At 39.8% G+C, this 24435-nt stretch overlaps 2 protein-coding genes across 25 annotated transcripts in view; one reads left to right on the forward strand and one right to left on the reverse strand.

Annotated features, from left to right (window-relative positions):
• Nucleotides 1-24435, forward strand: part of FAM185A (family with sequence similarity 185 member A) — a 191567-nt gene that overhangs the window by 128744 nt on the left and 38388 nt on the right. The gene's annotated exons all lie outside the window — the stretch shown is intronic.
• The window catches only part of FBXL13 (F-box and leucine rich repeat protein 13), a 277460-nt gene that overhangs the window by 51608 nt on the left and 201417 nt on the right, over nucleotides 1-24435 (reverse strand). For all 22 annotated transcript variants that reach the window (XM_054559623.2, XM_054559618.2, XM_054559619.2 and 19 more), the window contains 2 exons: nucleotides 21753-21872; nucleotides 20883-21009 (listed from right to left, as the gene is read on the reverse strand). In XM_054559623.2, the coding sequence (XP_054415598.1) occupies nucleotides 20883-21009; nucleotides 21753-21872 (247 nt within the window). The remainder of the gene's footprint in view (nucleotides 1-20882; nucleotides 21010-21752; nucleotides 21873-24435) is intronic.

The following is a 24435-nucleotide window of genomic DNA, read 5'->3' on the forward strand; positions in this document are numbered from 1 at the left end:
TGGCCTAAAAATTGAATTGATCAACATTATTAGCCATTAGATAAATGCATAATGACATACCACAACATACCTACTAGGATGGCTATAATTTAAAATACAGATAATAAAATGCGTTGGTGAGGATGTGGACAAACTGGAACTCTCATATACTGCTAGTGGAAATGTAAAATGAGCCAGCCACTTTGAAAAACAGTCTGGCATTTCCTCAAAAATTAAACATAGAGTTATAATATGACCCAGCAATTCTACTCCTAGGTTTATACCCAAAAGCAGTGAAAACATATGTTTACAAAGACTTGTACATGAATGTTTATACCAGCACTATTTATAATAAAATCCATGCATTCTTCAACAAATGGTGCTCTTCAATAAATGGTGCTGGGAGAACTTGATATCTGTATGTAGAAGAATGAAACTAGACTCCTGTATCTCCATATACAAAAATAAACTCAAAATAGACTAAAGACTTAAACATAAGACCTGAAAGTATAGAGCTATTAGAAGAAAACATAGGGGGAATGCTTCAGGGCATTGATCTTGGCAAAGATTTTATACAGCTAAGACTTCAAAACCACAGGCAACAAAAACAAAAACAGACAAATGGGATGATATCAAACTAAAAAGATTATACACAACAAAGGAAACAATAAACAAAGTGAAGAGACAACCTATAGAATGGGAGAAGATGTGTGAACTAGTCATACAACAAAGGACTAACATCCAGAATATACAAGGAACTCAAACAGCTCAACAGCAAATAAACAAATGATCTGATTAAAAAGTGAACAAAGGAACAAAGCAGACATTTCTCAAAAGAAGACATATGTGAGGGCGATGTGGCTGTGATATCTGTCACCCCATTGATTGCCAGGGTTGATTCGGCTGATCTGGCTGGCTAGGCAGGTGTCCCCTTCTTCCCTCACTGTTCCATGTGTGTCCCTCCCCAAAGCTGCGTGCTGGGTCAAAGAGGATAGCCAACCCTGATAGAGGAGGATGGGTTATTGGTCTAGGGTATACAAGTAGCTGCACTCCCCTGCTTGAACCTCCAAACCTCTCAAGAAGACATACAAATAGTCAACAAATATATGAAAAATCATCATCAGGGAAACATACATCAAAACCACAATGAGATGTCATCTCACCCCAGTTAGAATGGCTATTATCAAAAAGACAAAAATAACAATGCTGGTGAGGATGCAGATAAAAGAGAACTCCTATACACTGTTGGTGAAAATATAAATTAATACAGCGATTATGGAAAACAGCATAGAAATTTCTCTAAAAACAGAACTATCATATGATCCGGCAATCTCACTAGTGGGTATTTACCCAAAGGAAAGGAACTCAGTATATCAAAGGGATACCTGCACTCCCATGTTTACTGCAGCACTACTCACAATAGCTAAGATATAGAATCAACCCAAATGTTTATCAAAAGACAATTGGATAAAGAAAATGTAGTATATATACACAATGGCATACTATTCAGCCACAAAAAAGAATGAAATCCTGTCATTTGCAGCAACATGGATGAGCCTGGAGGACATGATGTGAAGCAAAACAAGATAAGCACAGAAAGATAACTACCACATGTCCTCACTCGTGAGAGCTAAGAAAAAGTAGAGTACAATTGTGGGAATTAGAGGATGGGAAGAGTGGCAGGGAGGGAGGATGGGGATTGGTTGGTTAACAATTACAAAATTATAGTTTAATAGGAGGAATGAGTTCAGGTATTCTGCAGCACTGTGGGGTGAATATGGTTAACCATAATTTATTGCATATTTTCAAGAAACTAGAAGAGAGGATATTTAATGCTCACAACACAAAGAAATGATAAATATTTGAGGTGATGGATACTAACTACCATGATTAGATCATTACACATAAGGAAATAACACTCTGCATTCCACAAATATGTACAATTATTATGTGTCAACTAAAAAGAAAATAAAAAAGTGGAAACCCAAATGCCTATCAGTTGATGAAAGGATAAATAAAATATGTTAGGTCCATACAATGGAATATTATTTGGTAATAAAAGTAGTACTGATGCATGCTACTATATGAATGAAACTTGAAAACATCATCCTAAGTAAAAGAAGACAGACCCAAAAGGCCACATGTTGTTTGATTCCATTTGTATGAAGAGTCCAGAATAGGCAAATATATAGAAACAGAAAGTACATTAGCAGTTGCCTAGAGCGGGCTCAGGGTGGGACAGGCATAAGGAGTGACCGCTAATGGGAAGGGCTTTTCTTTTGGGAGTGAAGAAAATGTTCTGGAATTAGATTCTAGTGGTGGTTCCACCACAAACAAACATACTAAAAACCACTGAACTGTATACTTTAAATTGGTGAGTTTTATGGTATGTGAATTATGTCTCAATAAAAAATGTTTAAAAAAAGATTGATGTAATAATTGTACAAGTAAATAAAACTCAGAAAATATTCCTATAGCATCCTTCAGTCCAAGATGAATATAGATATTACTCACTTTTAATATATTTTTGTTAGCAACTTCAGACCCTGATGACAAAAATATTAGCAAAATGGGGAGCAAGAGATGTCACCATGCCCATGTGTTAGATAAGTAACTAGAAGCCCTTTCTGCTGTAAGTAAACACATCTTTGTAACTGAGCAGCAACAAATCGAGCCGGCAGAGATGAGGCCTCCACTAAAAATTGCCTCATGCTGGTTACAGAAGGCCAGTGAATTTCACTGTCTAATAAGTGAAATACAATATTTCAGGCAACAGGATTCACTTTTAATGTGTGTGTTTTTTTTTTCTCAGAAACTTTTTAGATTAGTGACCTAAAGAATGTCAGAGCCAGCAAGGTAAATATTCTATTTGGCACTGTGAGGTTCATAAATGCTCCAAATTAGGAGGTGTTCTCTGAAACAAGTGACATTTACATTTTACAGATTTCCGATGCCAAGGTTTTAGCCCTAGGAGGGACAGGAAGAGTGGAGTGGGAAGAGTGGAGTGGGAAGACAAGCCAAAAATGAGGAGGCAAGAGGTAACAGCAAGATAGAGTGACTTGGTCTCAGTGGGGCAAAGGGCAGATCGATGCTTACCTTTCAGGAAAGCTGTGGCATCACTGCAATGGAAATCATCCTTGGTCTCCCTCATAAGTCAGCCAAACTCATGAATGCTTTTGCTGGAGAGAGGTTTTGTTTTTATTTTCCCAAAGCATAAAAAGGGACTACATTTTATGGTCAGCTGAAGTGCAGAGGAAAGCAGCTGGAGTGGTGGCCTGGGGAAGTCACCAGCATTGCAAGTTGCATGAGAATGAGAGGCACCAGAAATTCACAGGAATCTTGGGGAGCACTTTGCTCCTCCATCGCTAATGGAATTAAGGGGCCTGAAGTCCTTCAGGGGCCCAGGAGTCCTGAGTGGAAAATTGGCTTCATTATAGCTCCAGTATCACGTTCATTGAGGGGCATATCAAGACATAAGGCTCAAAAGGAAGCAAGCACCAAGTCACAAGAACCTCGTACATTATTCTAAGGAATCTGGACTTCATCCTATGCAACAGAATTAAACAGAACTTTCTCTCTCTAGGGAATATGAGTGGGTACATAAGTCACTATAATGAGGTTCCTTATGTACCAACTCATTCTCTACAGAAAGAATGAAGTATGTGTTTCAAGAGAGCTATAGGGACCACACAGCAGGGAATGAATGCTTCCAGTTGGAAGAAAGAGGTGGCAGTCTAGAAAAGAGTTTCACAGAGGAAGGAGATTTTGAATCAAGCCTTAAAGATTAAGTATCATTTTGACAAGTGAAACAATGGGAACAGTGTTTCAGGCTGAAGAAATAGCATGGACAGAGACTTCATGTGGAAAGTGTGAGTTGTTGGGAAGTAGTTCAGTTTGGGGTCACTGGGAGTAGTGGGAGGGAAGATGGAACACTGCCAGGAACAGACACATGCACACAGACATTTGAGAGCAGACAAATCCTTGAACACTACACTTTCCCCACACTTTTTCATCTGGAATTGTTTAGCTGATGTACATAGACAATGGCAATGAACTAGTTACCAAATGTTGGAATGCTGTGTGTGTGTGTGTATGTGTGTGTGTGTGTGTGTGTGGTGTGTACTTACTATACAGCTGAGTCATACTACATCTGGCTTAGACTATCACCAACAAACAGAAAACATGCTTCCCCAACTCTCTATTTTGAAAATATTCAAATGTACAGAAAGGTTTAAAGAATGGTTATAAAGAATACTGACATACACTTTACATAAATTCACCAATTATAAACATTTTGCCACATTTATTTAGTTGACTGTGTATATGAACATATATATTTTGTTCATATATATGTATGAATAAAATTTTATATACATATGCATAGTTTATATATATAGTTACATATATATATACACTCACATATATATACACACAAATATACATAAATTTCCCTGAACTACTTGAAAATAAGTTTCAGATATCATGATGCTTTATCCCTAAATATTTCATGTGCATCTCCTTAGGAATAAGGACATTTTCCTATGTAACTATGTAGTATTATGCATATATAGTATAGACATCTATAGTATTATGACGCCCAAGAAAATTAACAGTAATACCATAATATCTAGTACAAAGTCAACATTCAAATTTTTTGTATCCAAGACCCAATTTGTGCATTGGATTTGGTTATCATGTCTTTTTAGTCTTTTTTTCTTTAAATTTTTCTTTTAAGACATTGACTTTTTTTTAAGGGTCTAGGCCAGTTATTATGCAGAATGTCTCACGTTCTGGATTTGTCTAATTGTTCCTTATGATTAGATTCAAGGTAAACTTTTTTTGCAAAAATACTCCTGAATTATTATAGCATCCTATTGGGAGGCACATATGTCCAGTTGTTCCACAACTGGTGATGCTGTTGGGCCACTTGGTTCAGAAGATGACTACCATAGATCTCTTTATTAGAAGAGGTATATTTACCCCTTTTTATTTAAAAAGTAATTTGTTGAGATGTTATAGTATACACAGAATATTCTGCAAACATGAGAAGGGTTTGTTATAAAGAATATATAGTACCATACTTAGGTTCAAAAAGCAGTACACAAAATTACATCTGCAGGCCGGGCGCGGTGGCTCATGCCTGTAATCCCAGCACTTTGGGAGGCCAAGGCAGGTGGATCACCTGAGGTCAGGAGTTCAAGACCAGCCTGGCCAACATGGCAAAACCCCATCTCTACTAAAAATACAAAAATTATCCAGGCATGGTGGCAGGTGCCTGTAATCCTGGCTACTCGGGAGGATGAGGCAAGAGAATTGCTTGAACCCAGGAGGCAGAAGCTGTAGTGAGCCAAGATCGTGCCACGGCACTCCAGCCTGGATGACAGAGTGAGACTGTGTCTCCAAAAAAAAAAAAAAGAAAAATCACATCTGCATATGTGTGTGTATAGTGTATGTATATGTGTATTAAAAGAAACGGATGTTTTGGGCAGGGCACAGTGGCCCACACCTATAATCCCAGCACTTTTGGAGGCAAAGGAGGGTGGATCACGAGGTCAGGAGACCAGCCTGGCCAATGTGGTGAAACCCCGTCTCTACTAAGAATACAAAAATTAGCCAGGCGTGGTGGTACACGCCTGTAGTCCCCGCTACTCGGGAGGCTGAGGCAGAAGAATTGCTTGAACCCAGGAGGCGGAGGTTGCAGTGAGCTGAGATTGCGCTACTGCACTCCAGTCTGGGCAACAGAGGGAGATTCTGTCTCAACAAAAAAAAAGAAAAGAAATGGACGTTTTGGAGGGTGGGCAATGATATGAATATGTTTTTTCATTATCCATATTTCTTTTTGTATTATTAGTGTTTGTGAAAATAGCATAATTTGGAGGAAATACCCAATACGTGTCTGTTATTGAATATTTTAGTATATCAACAAAGAATTATATAAAATATTTACACTAGGTTTTATTTCTTTATACAAAGCTACACAGTTCTGGTTAGTTTACTTTCTATTCTAAACAAACTATCAGCACAAATGCACTAATATTCAAGCAAAGTACTCAGCTATGAATGTTAACATGTACAAGTATTATATACATAGATGAACAGTTTTACTTTACAAAAATTGATGGATACTGCTCTATCTTCATATTACTTGACCCGACTTTGAAGCTTGACTCTGCTGACCATCCCCTGCTTTTTGAAATAGCATCTTCCTTGTTTCTCATTATATTACTCTGACCTCTTTCTCCAACTACTTCTCTGGATGTTCGTTTTCAGTTTCCTTTGTAGGTTCATTTTCCAAATCTATTCAATACATACTGATGTTCCCTGGAGCTTGAAACTTGACCTTCTCTTCTCTTTCTGTCTCTCATCCATGGCTTTGACCACTTCAGCCATCTCTAGGTCTAGCCCAGATCTCTCTCCTGAGATACAGATCTTGTTCTCTAACTGATAACTAGACATCTGAATGTGTCATAGGCACCTCTAACTCAGCACTGTTACTTTCAGAGGACTAGAATTCAAACTGGAAGCCATGAGATTTCATTGAGCTCTTCCTATTCTTTCTGCTAGCTTCAGTCAGGAGTCTGTGAAAGATGAATGCTCGCGATGGACTTTCCTTTGATTTAAATACAATGGCTCCTTCCTCTGCATTTTGTACCTTTATGACCCTCTTTATAGGGCTCCCATTTCTCTATATGGGAAATCTATATAACCTAGGGTATTTGATATTTGAATTCAGGATATTGGAAAATGCACTCTATGAAATAAGATGGAATGGGGCACCCAGGACTCCAGGATGTAGTTACTGGGGGTATAGATCACGGGAAATCTAAAAAGGCCCCCGACAGTCAGTAAACATAAGAAGGCTTCTTTCATGCCTTTTTTGTTTGTTTTTAAGGATAAAACAGAGTATAAGTTTTTGCTGTGATAGAGGGGATAAAATTGGAGGGGGATGGTATTGAAAATCCTTGTGTAACTTTTCTTTCAGAAATGCTTGAATTTGAACACACTGAATTCCTATGGTTCCAGATATCCTGAGGAAAACAAAGCAAAGTAAAACAAAACAAAAACAAAGATTGCAAAAGTCAGATGGGTGTTTGTCTTCTCTGTCACCCAGAATCAAAGGGGCCCATAGTTTAGAGAGATGTGCTAGTACTAGTATTAAACATGTCCAAAATGGAATTCAGTATCTTGTCTCCGTGCCCTAATCGCTCTCCTAGGTTCTTTTCCTGGCTCATGGCACCACCATGTTCACAACTGACCAACTAAAAAACCTGAGCATCATCTATGTCTCCTCTCTGCCTCCCTGTTCCCCATATTCAGCCAATCACTAAGCCCCACCAATGCCACCTCCTAAATATCTCTCAAATCTGCCCCCTCTGCTGCCACTATCAAAACCTCATTATTTCTAGCTATCATTGCAATTGCTCATCCCTTCTTCAATAGATCATCCACACTGCCACCAGAGTTATGTTTCTTGTGCACAAATCTGTCCTGTTCTTCTACTCAGAGTTCTTCAATGGCTCCTACTACATACTGCATGTAGCCTGAATTGCTGTGCAGGGCACTCAAGGCCACCCACATTCTGCCCTCCATCTCTTTCTCCAGCCTCATCTCCCACCACATCCCCTCTCTTCTCCAGCCATGCTCTGACAGCACTGAGTCATCTGTGAATCCCAACACATAACCCTCCTTATACCTCTAGGCCTTATCACCTGCTTCTTCTTCCAGCTTTCAGCTGCACCTCAAAAGCTGAAAAGCTTCCCTTGACTCCTCCACAGAGACAACAGAGACAAGTGTTCATTTTTTTTTTTAAGACGGAGTCTTGCTCTTGTCACCCAGGCTGGAGTGCAATGGTGTGATTTCAGCTCACTGCAACCTCTGCCTCCTGGGTTCAAGCGATTTTCCTGCCTCAACCTCCCAAATAGCTGTGATTACAGGCACCCGCCACCACACCCAGCTAATTTTTGTATTTTTAGTAGAGATGGGCTTTCACCATGTTGGCTAGGCTGGTCTCGAACCCCTGACCTCAGGTAATCCACCCGCCTTGACATCCCAAAATGCTGGGATTACAGGTGTGAGCCACCACGCCCAGCCAAGTGTTCATTTTCTAACTCATCTGTGCTGTTGTGGTGCAATGCCTCCATCTCCTTTTCAGCAAACAAATCTCATTATGTCATAATTCAAATAAATAATCACTAAGATGCATATAGTGCTTGCCATGTGCCAGCTTACATGCATTGCCTTACTTAATCCTCATAACAACACTGTGAGGTAGGTAATATTATAATCACCATTTTAAAGAGAAGGAAATGGAGGCACAAAGAAATTGAGTAACTTGCCTGTGGTCTCAAAGTGCCGTGGCACCAGCCAAGACATGAACCCATACTCTAATTCATGCTTTTAGTAACTTCTAACTATACAGTGGTGTTGCTTTTCTTGTTGTTATTTTGCCATTAGACTGTACCTTGAGACCAGTACTCTTTCAGTTTGGTACTCCCAGAACTTAACAATGTGTATGATATATAGTTGACAATGAGTAAATATTTGTTGAGTGAATTGGTCTACTTATAAAATTATCTATTTATACGGACTCAATTTTCTCTTATCTTGCTGGCATACTCTCAGAATTTCTGGATGAAATGCATTTCCATTTGGAATTCTTTGAATCGGGATTTACATTTCACATGCTTCTTTCTGAAAGATTTGCTCTGTTTGGTATTGCCTACCACATTCTTTCAGAAATAAAGAACAAAAGTTATACTTGGAAATATGTATTATCTCAATTAGCACATCCTCTTTCTAAATTCACTGATAATACTGTCATGTACAATGTTCTCAAAAATTTCTCTTCATCTCCCAAGCGATCTTCCCTTTTCTACTCTAGTTAGTAATTACGATTTTATAAATACAATGTACTTTTTCTTCTCAATTATTTTATTTATTTGTGTTTTTTGTTGTTGTTGTTTGTTTGTTTTTGTTTTTGTTTGAGACAGAGTCTTGCTCTGTCACCAGGCTGGAGTGCAGTGGCGCGATCTCGGTTCACTGCAACCTCTCCCTCCCGGATTCAAGCAATCCTCCTGCCTCAGCCTCCCAAGTAGCTGGGACTACAGGCACACACCACCACACCTGGCTAATTTTTGTTTTTTTTTCAGTAGAGACGGGGTTTCACCATGTTGGGCAGGATGGTCTCGATCTCTTGACCTCGTGATCCACCTGCCTTGGCCTTCCAAAGTGCTGGGATTACAGGGGTGCGCCACTGTGCCCAGCCTATTTTATTTTACTTTTTAAGAGGCAGTGTCTCGCTGTATCACCCAGGCTGATCTCAAACTGCTGGGCTCAAGGGATCCTCCAGCATCAGCTTCCTCGGTAGCTGGAACTACTAGTCTTCTCAATTATTTTTGTTTATTTCTACTTAATCAATTGTTAGTATGAATTTTGTAATCATATTTCATTTTAAAATGTATCAACCTCTCTGACCTAATTTATTGACCTACAAGTCTAAAGGAAAGCAAGCTTTGAACACCACAGACATAGATTCTGTATTGTGATGCTTATAGAAGGAAGGAAAATTGGCATCTCTGTTACCTGGAAGTAGATCAACTTGCCTTGAGACTGCTTGCCTTCTACCTGATGGAGGTAGACAGGAGAGTCATGCTGCCAAAGATCCATCTTGAGGGAAGTGACAGGCTCAAGTTGGTCACTTCTGTTTGCAGTGTTTTTAGTAGGCACTTTGCTAGAAACAGGAGACAACGGACCATAACCTCTGTGAGAAGGAACCACTATCACTAGCTTGATGGGACCAACATAGTCATATAAGGCCACTGGCTGGAGAGAAGGGCCTGAGGAGGACTAGGAGAGGTCCAGCTCCATATGAAAGAAACCAAAAGCCCATAACTGGGCAGACTTATTGTTATGTGCTTTTTGAAAATCCATGGCAAATCCACTTGTCTCTGAACTACTGTGCTTCCTTTCAACTCTCATTCTTCCTATTTCTTGAATCCCAAGTGATTTCATGTGTTTCCTGCTTTGGAGGTTTTGCTTCACTGGACTCAGGCTTTATTTGTGTGTGTGTTCCATGCAGATGGGTGGTCTCTTGCAAGTGTATCATCAGATTAAGACACGCAGCTGTAAGTGCTTCCACTCCAGCCCAGAGCATAGCTGAGACAATGTGGAATTTAAAGAAGCCTTAAGTATTTGGTTAAGAGGAAGGAAATGGTGCCAGATTCATTCATTCACTCACTGATCAAACATTTTGTGTGCCTCCTATGAACTAGGCATCTTGCTAGGCATCCCAAAGATGGGATGGTCCAGTCTCTGCTCTTGGGAAGCTTACAGTGCTATAGGGAAACAGGCATGGAACAGACACTAGAATATAACGAGCTGACTGCTTCAGTAGAGACATATACAAAGTGCAGTGGAAATACAAAGAAGGAGATCCTAAGCCTGCCCAGAAATTCTAGGAAAGCTTCCCCACAGCTGAAACTTAAGAGATAAGCAAGGCCAGGCATGACAGCTGACACCTATCATCTCAACACTTTGGAAGGCCAAGGCAAGAGGATCACTTGAGCCCAGGAGTTTCAGCCCAGCCCAGGGAACATAGCAAGACCCCGTCTCTACAAAAGAAAAATTGAAAAATCAGCCAGTCGTGATGGTGTGTGCCTGTAGTCCCAGCTACTCGGGAGGCTGAGGCAGGAGGATCGCTTGAGCCCAGAAGGTTGAGGTTGCAGTGAGCTATGATGATGCCACTGCACTCTGGACTAAGTGACACAGAAAGACTCTTTATCCAAAAAAACCCAAACAAACAAACAAAAAAAAGAAGAATTTACTAGGTGGACAAGTAGGGGAGAAGGTGTTTCAGACAGAGGGAATAACTTGTAGAGACGGGGAAACAAGAACACGGCATGTTTGAGGAGCTGTAGGAGAGTCAGTTCTGTGTCTCTGGAGCTGAGGATGAGAGGCGGGAGTCAGCTGGAAGTAGGGCTGCAGGGGTGGCCAAGGGCCGCCTTGGGAAGAGCTTGGTCCACCAGCCCATCGATACTGTAAGCAGTGTGCAGTCCCCAAGGAACTCTGAGCCAGGGAGTGATAGGCTCAGAATATATGTATGTATGTGTGTCTGTGTGTGTGTGTGTGTGTGTGTATTTTTTGTTGTTGTTGTTGTTTTTGAGACAGAGTCTTGCTGTGTCGCCCAGACTGGAGTGCAGTGGCGCAATCTCGGCTCACTGCAAGCTCCGCCTCCTGGGTTCACGCCATTCTCCTGCCTCAGCCTCCTATGGCTGGGACTACAGTCACCCGCCACCATGCCTGGCTAATTTTTTTTTTTGTATTTTTGGTAGAGACGGGGTTTCACCGTGTTAGCCAGGATGGTCTCAATCTCTTGATCTCGTGATCCGCCTGCCTCAGCCTCCCAAAGTGCTGGGATTACAGGCGTGAGCCACCGTGTCCGGCCAGATACTTTTTAAGGTTTGTTTTTTACTGACACAAAATAATTGTGCCTATTTATGGGATACAGTGTGATGTTTCAACACATGTAAACATTGTGTAATGATCAAATCAGAGTAATTAGCATACCTATCACCTCATTGATCATTTCTTTGTGGTGAGCACATTTAGAATCCCTTCTTCTAGCTACTTTGAAATATACAATAATACATTATTGTTAACTATAGTCACCGTCACCCTACTGTGCAATAGAACACCAGAACTTATTCCTCCTATCTCACTGTAACTTTGTACCTATTGACGAACCTCTCCTCATCTCCCCTCACCACTCCCTCCCCAGCCTCTGGTAACCATTATTCTCCTCTCTACTTCTATGAGATCCCTTTTTTTTTAGATTCTGCATATAAGTGAGATCATGAGATATTTGTCTTTCTGTGCTTGGATTATTTCACTTAACACAATGTCCTTTAGGTTCATCCATGTTGTCACAAATGAAAAGATTTCACTCTTTTTTGGGCTGAATAGTATTCTATTGTGCCTATATATATCACATTTTTTAATCCATTCATCCATTGATGGACACTTAGGGTGATTGTATATATTGGCTGCAGTGCACATGGGAGTGCAGATATCTCTTTGACATACTGATTTCATTTCCTTTGTGGTTTTTATTTTTGTTTTGTTTTGTTTTTGAGATAGTCTCACTCTGTCACTCAGGCTGGAGTGCAGTGGCACTATCTGGGCTCACTGCAACCTCTGCCTCCTGGGTTCAGGCAGTTCTTATGCTTCAGCCTCCCAAGTAGCTGGGATCACAGGTATGCACCACCATGTCCAGCTAATTTTTGTATTTTTAGTAGAGACGAGGTTTCGCCATGTTGGCCAGGCTGGTCTTGAACTCCTGGCCTCAAGTGATCTGCCAGCCTTGGCCTCCCAAAGTGCTGGGATTGCAGGCATGAGCCTCTGTGCCTGGCTTGATTTCATTTCCTTTGGATATATACCAAGTAGTGGGATTGCCAGAACATATGATAGTTCTATTATTAATTTTTTGAGGAACCTCGATAATGTTTTCCATAATGGCTGTACTAACTGTAATTTCCATCAACAGTCTATAAGAGTTCCCCTTTCTGCACATCCTCACCTGCATTTGCTACTTTTTGCTTTTTGATAATAGCCATTCTAACTGGCGTGAGGCAATAGCTCATTGCAGTTTTGATTTGCAGTTCCCTGGTGTTAATGATGTTGAGTATTTCTTCATGTACTTGTTGGCCGTATACATGTATATCTTCTTTTGAGAAATATCTATTCAGGTCTTTTGCCCATCAGATTATTTGTTTTTCTGTTATTGAGTTGTTTGAGTTCCTTGTATACTCTGGATATTGAACCCTTGTCAGGTAAGCATAGTTTGTAAATATTTTCTCCCATTCCATAGGTGGTCTCTTCACTCTGCTGTTTCCTTTGCTGTACAGAAGCTTTTTAGGTTGATGTAATACCATCTGTCTATTTTTTTTCTTTTGTTGCCTGTGTTTTTGAGGTACCATCCAAAAAAATCTTTGCCCAAACCAATGTCCTAAAGTGTTTCGTCTATTCTTTATTCAAATAGTTTCATATTTCTGGCTCTTACATTTAAGTCCTTAATCCATTTTGAGTTGATTTTTGTATACGGTGAGAGATAGGAATCTAGTTCCATTCTTCTGCATGTAGCTATCCAGGTTTCCCAGCACCATTTGTTGAAGAGAATGTTCCTTCCCCAATGTGTGTTCTTGGTGCCTTTTTCAAAAATCAGCTTGTTATAAATGTGTGGGCTTATTTCTGGTTTCTCTATTTTGTTCCACTGGTCTGTGTGTGTTTTTATAGACAGACTAAGATTTGCATGCTGGAAGCTTAGGTGAGTATGAGAAATAGTGCTTGAACTAAGCCAGGGGCAGTGGGGATGGAGAGGAGGCAGATGGGCAGTTATAAGAGATGATTAGACTCTACCAATGACTATTAAAGTTCTCACATTGGCTCCTTTCTATTCTAGTATAGTATTTAGTAATAGATTTTTTGGCTAGAAATAGCTGAAACTAGATAGCCTTATAACACATACAATTAAAACTAACATGGAAATGGCATGCCTATATTCAATTAGAGTTCTTCTTTTTGCAATTCAATTTGAAAATAATCTGTATGCTATCCGTAATTTAAGACCCATTATTACTGTGATAATAGTAATAGGTAACACTTCTCTAGGGAACTATGCTGTAATGTGGCAGAGATAATATATAGCACATTAGGAACTAAACAACACTTATTTTTTAAAAATCTAGAGACATTAACATCACCATATGATTTATGTTTTCTTAAAGAAAGAATGAATCCATAATACAAACCCATTGATATTGCCTTGAAATGATCTAGATTGAGAAGTGTGATTTTCTGATAATTATGGACAACATGACCAATATTTATAATAGAAAAAATAATGTCATTAATATAAAAATTGGCACTATTAACTTATGTCAAGATGCTTTTTTGTCATTATCATCAGTGATTACTTGCTCAGCATCTGCCCCTACCCAGGCACATGAAGAACGGAAGGAGTCACAGACCCAGGCAGAAGGTGTAACGTACAGAAAGGTCCTGAGGTAGGAAGGGATTTGGCTTGTTTGAGGAGCTAAATGAAAGCAGTGTAGCTGAGGGAAAGGAAATGAGCAGAGTAGGGGCATGAGGTGGTCCTGGAGTGGTAGACAGGGGTTTCTTTAATTAACAGTAAATGTTCTTTCAAATTTTGGTCATAGCTGGGTGTAGTGGCACTTGCCTATAGTCCCAGCTACTCAGGAGACTGAAGCAGGAGTATTGCTTCAGCCCAGGAGGTCGAGGCCGCAGTAAGTTTTGATGGTGCCACTGCATTCTAGCCTGGGGGACAGAGTGAGACCCTGTCTCTAAAAAAATTTTTCTTTAATTTTCATCTTTCTGTGATTTAATTTCTTGGTTTTATTAGACACTGTTGTTATTCCCATTACACTCCACACTTGACTACATCACCTGGTTCTCTTACAATCTTTTTGACCTTCTTTCTTTAGTCTCCTTCGTGGATTTATCTTCTTCTTTCCACTCCTTAAACACTGATGTTCTGCTATATTCTTCCTGGGAGTACATTTCTCCTCATGCCCCTACACCCTCCTTGAGGATCTTGGCCACATTCACACCTCCATGAGAATGACTCCCCCATCTGCAGGTACGGTAATCATTTCTCTCCCAATCCTTTGGCCTGAATATCCCACAGATTCTAACTCAATCTGATAAAACTAAAACCATCGTTCTCTCAAAACCTGTTATTTCTCCTATATTACCTATCTTTTTAGAGGTGGGACCTCCATCCACTCAAAGCCAGATTTAAAAAAAATTTTTTTAATTTTTTTTTTTTTAAGACAGGGTCTCACTTTGTCACCCAGGCTAGAGTGCAGTGGTACAATCTCGGCTCACTGCAGCCTGGACCTCCTGGGCTCAAGTGATCCTCCCACCTCAGCCCCCCAGGTAGCTGGGACTACATGCGCATGCCACCATGCCTGGCTAATTTTTTTTTTTTCTGTATTTTTGTAGAGATGGGGTTGTGTCACGTTGGCCAAGCTGGTCTTGAACTCCTGAGCTCAAGTGATCTGCCCACCTCAGCCTCCCAAAATGCTAGAATGACAGGCATGAGCCACCACACCTGGCCATTTTTTTTTTTTTTATTCCAAAGCCAGAACTTTTAAGTCAATTCTTATCCTCCCATCCCTCCACCAAGGTCCTTATTTTCCACAATAATCAATCACCAAGTTCTTTCAGTTTTAGCTACTAAACATTCTTTAATATGTCCTTTCCATGCTTGTTCCAGCCTCTGACCTAGTTCAAGAACTCCTCATCTCTTCCTTTAACTACTAAAATACCTCCTATTTGCCTCCCTGCCCCCAGTCCTTCTCCTTTTCAGTCTGTCCCCCAGAGAACAACCCAAATAATCTACCTAAAATGGAAGGCTGACTATGACTATGACTCCCCTACACATCACCCATTGGTTCAAGTCCAATCTCCTTGACACAGCATGACATTCCCTCCATGATGTCTCTTTTTTATATAGTGTATTCTAGCAGGACTAAGCTACATCAAGTTCCTTGAACAAGGATACATTCACATGCTTCTGTGTTGGGCAGGCTGAATTAAGAGATCCTTTCCTCTCCTCACCTCTATCACTATGCCTGCCCCATCACATCTAAATTCCCCACACTCACCCTTCCAAATTGGGCTGCAGAAAATAGGTCTTACTCACATTTGTTAATCCTAGAGCCTAGCATTTTTTTCCTTCATTCAATGAGCAATTAATCTAGTGGCTACTACTTCCCAGGGTTCTGGCAAAACAAAGTTTCAGTCTTCATGGATCTGATATTCTAGTGAGGGGACTCCAGGAGATTATCTACATAGCAGACGCTCGAGATCTTATACTCATAATAAAAAATTCTAATCAAGCAAATGAAAGAGTCTTCTTAAACCACTGTCTAAGCACACTGTCTGGAACACTGCTGTGACTCACTTTTCCTTTAAACAACAAATATGGCGGTGACTAAGGCAACTTAAGTAACAGACTGAACTGCCCTCACCATGGATCCTGTGGTCTTTAGTAAATGATAATCCAATTAACTAGCAGGAAATATTTTTCCATATACATGGAGATATAACCTCTTATTCAAATAATCCTCTGCAGCAGGAAGGGAATGAATAATAGCCCATTTAAGTGAACATTTTGAAAAGCTGTAGGAGATTAAAGATTTCTAAAGATACCTTAAGATATTATCACATTAGTAAGCTATTTCTCCCACTTAGAAACCCTATCCTCTTTATATTAGAAGAGGCAAATTGACATATTTCCTCTTTCCCTAATATGTACTTGGTAGGTAACTTCCTAAACAACTTTTATTCATGGATGATACAATAAATGATTCACTATTTTCCACAATAGGAATAACTGAGGAGAATAAGATTATTATAAGAAACATAAATCTTGAAATAACTGTGTTCTCCTCTCTGCTTTCCCCATTTAAGTTAGCTCTCTCCAATAAACATCTTTCTGGATTTCTAAATGTCTGGCTTTTTGCCTTTGCTGATCAACTTCTTCATGAGTTTTCATGATTTTTCAGAACACAATGTCCCTTTAGCCTCTCCAACCCCAAAGAGCTCTTCTACTTTTGAGGTGTGAATTTCAATTAGCTTCCTGAGCAACATCTCTATAAAGCTGTCTTGCAAGTGAATCAAACCAAACATGTTCGTTTTCCCAACCTGCAGCAAACCTGCTCCCTGACTGTGCAAGGGACACAGCTCAGGAAGGCACACCATCCTTTATGCAGATGCTCAAGCCAAAAATCTGGTGCCATCCTTGATTCACTCCCTCTCTTCCTTATCCTCACATTCAGTTGAGCTCTATCTCGTTGTTTCTTCTTCCTCAGTGTCTCCCAACTGTGCTGACTTTGTTACATGCTTACTGCCCTCTCCCTAACACAGGTGTTCATAACTTTTCACCTGGATGACTACTTGATAATTGGTCACTATGCATCTATGATTCCCATATCTGTCTAGCAGATAGAAGTGACCTTTTCAGAATATAAATCTGACCATGTTACTGTTCTAACCGACAATACTGAATGTCCTTCCACGACCCAAAGAGCAGAGATCAAATTCCTTAATGTGGCCTCTGGGCCCTCAATGACCTGACCCCTGTCTACCCCTCAAATATCATCTCTCACCATACTTCTCGCCAACAGGCCATACCCAAATGTATGGGTTTCTTGATATCTCACACTTTTAAACCTCTATGCCTTTGCGCGGGCTGCTTCTTTGGCTCACAGAACACCCTTTCTTCTCTGGGAAAAGAATCTCTGAGCCAGGTTAGCTTTCCCCTCTCTGTTTTTCACACTCATCATACTTTGTAACCACTTGCCCTACTCCTGTCTTCCCACTAGAATGTAAGTACTAGGAAGAGGAATCATATCTGTTTTGTTCATTCCAGTATTCTCAGCACTGAGCACAATGTAGTCAGAGTAAATACTTGTTAACTAAATGAGTAGTGCGATTCTAACTGAAAATTCACCATTAAGAATTGAGAATGAACATAATTATTAGAAAACATGGGAAATTTTCTCCCAAATGGCACAACTGGTCACATTTGATCTTTGGTGGGTATCTGTAACATTCCAGAGTTTAAATCCTGATTGTTACGTCTGTAGTCAAATTTGCAGTTACTCAGACCTATAATCAATCAGGCTGGTGTTTAGCTGCCCAAGTTGACATCCGGGCTGACTCATTTTAACTTGACTGTTTGAGGTTAGCTTCCTCAGCGGTTGTAGCCATGTAATTGTCAATCATTTGCCTTTTAGATCAGAGTTTAACTGACTTGGAGGAAGAAAACAACAGAAGACTTATTTTTTTCAATCTTTTAGCAGAAAACAATTAGTATACCTCCCCATAGATATCCATTTACAATTCTCTTAAATTACATATATGCTTCAGAAGAAAATAAAAACAGAGACTAGAACTCGAGGCTATACTCCTAAGTTTTTTGTTTTTTGTTTTCTTGAGACAGGATCTTACTCTGTTGCCCAGGTTTCCCAGGCTGGAGTGCAGTGGTACAATCACAGCTCACTGCAGCCTCAACCTTCTGGGCTCAAGCCATACTCCCACCTCTCAGCCTCCTGAGTAGCTGGGTCTATAGGTGCACATCACCACACCTGGCTAATTTTTGTATGTTTGGTAGAGATGGGGTTTCATCATGTTACCCAGGCTGGTCTCAAATTCTTGGGCTCAAGTGACCTGCCTGCCTCAGTCTCCCAAAGTGCTGGGATTACAGGCATGAGCCATCGTGCCTGGCCTATATTCCTAAATTTTTAACTTGTCCTCTGTAGATAAAATTTTAATATACAGTCTTTAAAAATAAAACCTGAGCTTTCCTCAAATGCTAAAAACTAAATAAAGCATTTTAACCTTTACTCCATTCAGTCAACAAATATTCCCCCAGGCACTTCAGCCTTGTGGTAAGTGCTGTGGGGGAATTATATTTTGATGTGTTTTATAATGTGCTTTGATTCTCTACTTCTTGTCACTCTGTGACCCTTCAGACAACAGCTGGCGATTCTACTCCTATGTGTCAGGAAAAGGTTCTTACAAAAGAACACAGGATAAAAATCCTGGGCCTTTAAGCTTCAAAGCCCAAGCCCTGAAAGACTTGGGGCATAACATTTTTCAAAACCATGTAATCGGTTGGAACATTTTTTCCACCCCCAGATTAGGAAAAGAATCTATGTCAAAAGGAAAGGAGCAAATATGAGAAGAGGGGAGAGAGGAGGTGGAGGGGAAGAAGATGAGAAGGGAGAGGAGGAAAGGACAGGACAGGGGAAAAGAGGAGGGGAGGGGAGAGCCAGAGGGAAGCAAATGCTGAGAAATTCATCATATGGGGGTCTGTTCTAGACCTTCTCACTCTCTATCCACCTAGAGAGAAAGTTGGAACCCCCAGGTAGGCTTGGGGGCCTAAGTAGATGGGAACCCATTCCACCTTTCCCAGTAGGGTTGATAAAAGCAATAAGACAGAGTGTTCCTGTGCTCGTCATTGTATCAGTTAAGAGTCAATGGGAAAAGCAGAAACAACCCTGAGCATGCAAAACTGAGGAGATTTAATTTTAATGGGGGAGTGGCTATATAGGTGGTAGAGAAACTGAGAAGCCAAATGGGACAGTGACAAAATCTAGAACTTAGCAGCTGTAGGAAGCCACTACTGTCCCTATGCTGACAGGACAATGGGAAGATAAGATGTTATTGAAGCCCAGAGGCTGAGGTCATTCAGGGAAGCTGGAACCACAGCAGGCCTGTGGTTCAGAGGGGAGTAGAACACTAAGGAAATGCAGCTGATGGTGATGATGCAAAGAAAGGTAGAGGAAAACCCTGGAATGTCCCTTCTACTGGCCCTTTAATCACTCACAAATGTCTCACAAGTATCAACCCTAACATGGAATCTAGTTGACTTGTGTGAGTCACCCTGTAGCAAAGCAAGGGGAGGGTGAGTCATGAGTTTGAGGGCAAACACATTCATGATGTGGAAGCAAGAAAATGTCTCCAGCAGGTATCTAGGACTGTGGACCTAAGACAGCCTCACAGGATCTCCATGACCCAGAAAGACCCAGAGGAGCCCAGAGCAAGGCATACATGACAGGGAAGCCTGAAGACTTGAAGGGGCCTTGGAGTTGGAACAAGGAAGAGACATCAGGGATCCACCTGGACGGGAAACTAAACACCAAATGGGCCCTCGTACATCTCAGTGAATTGCAGCTTGGACAGAAGACAACATTGAGAAGAACAGACACTGACCCTGCCATAATGAGTTGATTCCATGGTACTGCTCCCTACCCACAATCTCATATCACTCGTGGATGATATGGAAGGGAAGAAGAGGTCATCTAGCAGAAAGGAGGCTGAATCCAAGTTCATTCATAGATAAAGAAAGGAAAGAACCTAGACCAAAGAACAGATCTAGTTCTTCATTTAAAAGACCCCACCGAATGTTGACAAAGGATAAACACATAACAGATGTCTGCAATGCAGTGAGAAACAGTTTATGTTAAAGGATGCACTGGGGCTGGAGATGCAAACAGAGAAATTCCAGTGCTTGCCTGCAAGGTAGGGCTTCCCAGAGAAGGCCCTCATAGACAGTTGATATTTCAGGGATGAATAGGGATTTAGCAAGCAGATGGAGGAGGGATCCTTACCTCCCTATATCTTCCTATATCCCTCCTATATAGGAAAGATATAGGATATAAGATATTGTCTTCCTATATCCCTCCAAATGCATGATTTTCAAGAGAAGTCCATATATTCCTTATATAACTATAGCCCATTTAGTTCTTTCAGAAACATGGCAAATCTCTCAGGGTTATCCTCCTTTTTATTAGTAAATGGGGCAGTCCCAGAGGGATAAGATGGATGTGGCCTGAGTCTCAACCCTGATGAATACAATCAGCAGCTTGCAGGAAATGAATTCCATATCCTTTTGTAGATTTGTTGAGGCCATTGCTAGAGTTTAGTCTTGAACTAAAGACAGATCTCAAGACATTCAGGTAGTCTCATAAAATGTGCAATCCGTAAGAAAAATATAGTTAAGCCATCTAACATATATTATCTCCACATTGACCAAACTTTATAATGAAACAAATCTCAAATTATCATGACATACTCTGATCTGTCATGACTTTCCTCAAAATACTGTATTTTGCTATTTTTTAAACAGAAACATGACTGTTGATTCACAAAGAAACTTTTCTATCACCCTTCTAGAAACAATATCCCTAAACTTAACTTTTATAATAGAATAAGAAATAAAACATATCATTGTTCTCTCCATTATTTACAAAATAGCAAATAATTGTATTATAGAAAACAATAAAAGTCATTGTACTGTTTTGAATTTTTTTTACCTCATTAGAGATGTCTGTTCCAGAGAGATCTATTGATACCAAGGAAAAGATGTTTACAATATATCCAATTCCTTGGGCAGTCAAATGTTCACAATTTCGTAAACTCAAGTAGTTTAAATTAGGGCAACTAAAAGAAAGTAGCATGAATTAATTTTAGCTGTCAATCATATTGTCAGTAAGCAATTTCTTCATATAAAAACTATCTTGGGAAAACAAATGGTATTGAAGCAAAGATTTTCCTTTACTCAACATAAAAGTAAGACTAAAAGTAGAAAGTAATTTGACATTACGAAGTTGCATGAAAGGGCAGTAGATTATTATATGACTTTCTTTCTGTTATATAGTTTCATACTGCAATTTCTAATAAGGAAAAAATATGTCACATATCAAAAACTATCATGTAAGTACCACAGTGAATGACCATTAAAAGTGCAAGTTAAGAACCCTACTTATCCCTTACAAGTTTGCTACAGGAATTGTACAAGACCTCTGACAAGAGGGGAGTCAAGAATAAACTAACCAGCCAGAACACCCCTTGGGAAATGCTGGAGTAAAGATAATCTCCTTGAAAAGGGAGATTAGAGAAAATCTCCTTGAAAAAGTACAGGGAAGCCACCCACATCTAGTTATTCATCATTTCAGGAACGACTCCCTCTCAGATGTAATTTAAATATAATAATATAATTTAAAAATTGGTCCAATCTATGACTTCAATGTCTTTCACATGGTTTCACTGAACATTTAACCAGCTTCTGGGCATCTCTGATGTTCCCCCAAATGTCATGAAATCTTTGCTTTTAGGTGTCTCATGTCTCCTATTATCAAATATACAATACTAATGATATGATGTAAAAGACTGTTTTATCATACCGCTCAGATAGTTTCATAACAGAGGCATCACTTAGCTGCACACAGTTGCTTAAATTTAGCTCTCTTATCTTTATGCTTGCAGGACCATCAAGAAATTGCTTTAGTCCCATATCACCAATTCTGTAGGAAAGAGTGAGAAAAACTTTACATGTGATTCTATATATAAACATATAGAATAGTATTAAAGTAATAGCTACCATACCCAATATATTTCTAAAATAGCAAGTTAATATCTACATACTGGTATTTTGTCAATGTTTTAAAACCAAATTTGATTATATAGATTTTAATGTAATAAAATGTATAAATGAGAGGAATGGGAGAAGTATTAATTAAAATGTTATTTCTGTTCCTTTGTTCATAATTTTTAATAAGACAGATGGCCCTCAAGGTCTTTTTCTCTTGGGTTAAAAAGTGATCAAGTTAAGTAGTCCCTGATACCATTTCCTGCAAAAGAAAAAGATCAAAACTTAGGAGAGTGAGAACCAAGACTAACAGTCAAACTACTGCCATGATTTTGGAGGAATTTTCACTAAATACAAGGTCAATTTGCTGGATAGGAAACCCAACATGAGACCTTTGGCTTCTTTCCTTCTGAATCAGAGAAAACCTGATGCTGGAAGAAGACCTTGACCTCAGCCTTCCCAAACTATCCTAATCAGAAACTTCTTCTGTGTGTCACTGCCATACCCCTACCATGTTGATCTTGCTTTATAAATGGCTGGATGTCTGTTTGGCCCACCAGTTCCCTGTCTTCCATTGGGATCTTCATTTCTAATTCCATTTGAGAACCACCAGATCCTTCTAAGAAGCATTTCAGCAAATAAAGCAGGACAGGAGTTTCCACCAATGCAATCCTAAGAGGCAGTTTCACAACAGCTCTACAGGTGGGCGTACAGATGGGAAGAACATTGGGAGCAAAACATGCTGATTGCTGACATCCGTTACACCCTCTGTTTGTTCAGATTTGCAAAGAACTGAGCAGTTAAGGCAAAAGATATCCTGTTTCAGCTGAATGAGCCATAGTAGGTGGATGTGATGCCTGCTGTGCCCATCAACCTTCCACCTATAAGAGGGGGAGTGTGCCAGCACCTAGGAAAGCAGTTAAGGATGTGTGTGTGTGTATGTGTGTGTGTGTGTGTGTGTGTGTAGAAATTCATATTATAGTCAAGAAAGGATTAAAAGTCAATGGAAAAGATTACTGAGGTAATGATCCAAATTAATTGGTTAATGCAGTTAGAGCCAAACCTGGATACCAAAACTATCCATGCTGTGTTTTTTCTTTTTTTTTTAATACACAAGCTGGGGTTTCATCCCTAAAGATTCAGACTCAATAGCTCTAAAGTGGGGCTTCGGCATCTATAGTTTTTTTTGTATGTTTGTTTGTTTGTTTATTTTTGAGACCAAGTCTCGCTCTGTCGCCCAGGCCGGAGTGCAGTGGCACGATCTCAGCTCACTACAAGCTCTGCCTCCTGGGTTCACACCATTCTCCTGCCTCAGCCTCCCGAGTAGCTGGGACTACAGGCGACTGCCACCATGCCTGGCTAATTTTGTGTATTTTTAGTAGAGATGGGGTTTCACCATGTTAGCCAGGATGGTCTCGATCTCCTGACCTCGTGATCTGCCCACCCGGGCCTCCCAAAGTCCTGGGATTACAGGTGTGAGCCACCACGCCCGACGGGCATCTATAGTTTTATTCAGCTCCTCAGGTGATTCTGACAACTTAGGATTTTTACTTTTAAATTCTTTTAAATACGTATTTTTAATTTATCTTTTTGTTGCTGATTCCCATTGCTTTGTAGTGAGAGAATACCATTTGTTGATAAAAATAGTTTGAAAGTTGCTAGAACTTGCTTTTAAGTTTTGTCCATGGATGATTTTTTAAAGGATTGATGTGTGTTTGAGAAAAACATATATTCTTTAACTATCCAACTTACTATTTTAGGTTTAACTCTTATATATACATTTTAAAATCTTAAAACTCTGATACTAAGCTTTATCTTTTTACCCTATATGTTATACTTTTTCATCCTCCCTCTGTTGTCATTTCTTCGGAATGATCTTCCAGCTTTATACTTCTCTCCTCTGTGAGTTCTAATCTGCTGATCAGCATTCCATTGTTTATTTCAATAACTATATTACATCACTTGTTTCTAAAAGTTAGGTTTTTTTCCCAGATAAATCTAATTGTTTTATCATGTTTGGTTGTCTGCTCATATTTCTGATTCCATTTTTTATTTCTTTGAATATTTCATACATGTTTACTTAACAATCCATGTCTGACAATTCCTGTATCTGAATTACCTGAAGGTCAAATGTATTTTGCCGTTTCTGTGACTCTTTCTCATGGTGACTTGTATCTTTGCGCATTTTGACAATCTTTGAGTTTGAGCATCTATTTATTTGATCTTAATCTCTAGCCTGAGAAGCTTTGTGCTAACTTCTTCCAGGAGCTCAGGAACTACCTACCTGAGACCACTCTGTCCCTCTTAAAGAGGTACAAACCCTGCAGAAGTCAGGTTCTGCCTCCCTACTTTGAGTCTTGCTCAGAGCTGATTCTCTCAAAGGCAATTGTCATAAAATTTGTGCTCAGAGCTGCTCAACCTTTTATGTTTGCTGGCTATTCACTATTCATCTCAAGGAATTTGTTCATTGAGAGAGTAGAAAAGAATCAGGGGATTCA

Source organism: Pongo abelii, chromosome 6 (genome assembly GCF_028885655.2).
Source record: "Pongo abelii isolate AG06213 chromosome 6, NHGRI_mPonAbe1-v2.0_pri, whole genome shotgun sequence".
Lineage (NCBI taxonomy): Eukaryota > Metazoa > Chordata > Mammalia > Primates > Hominidae > Pongo > Pongo abelii.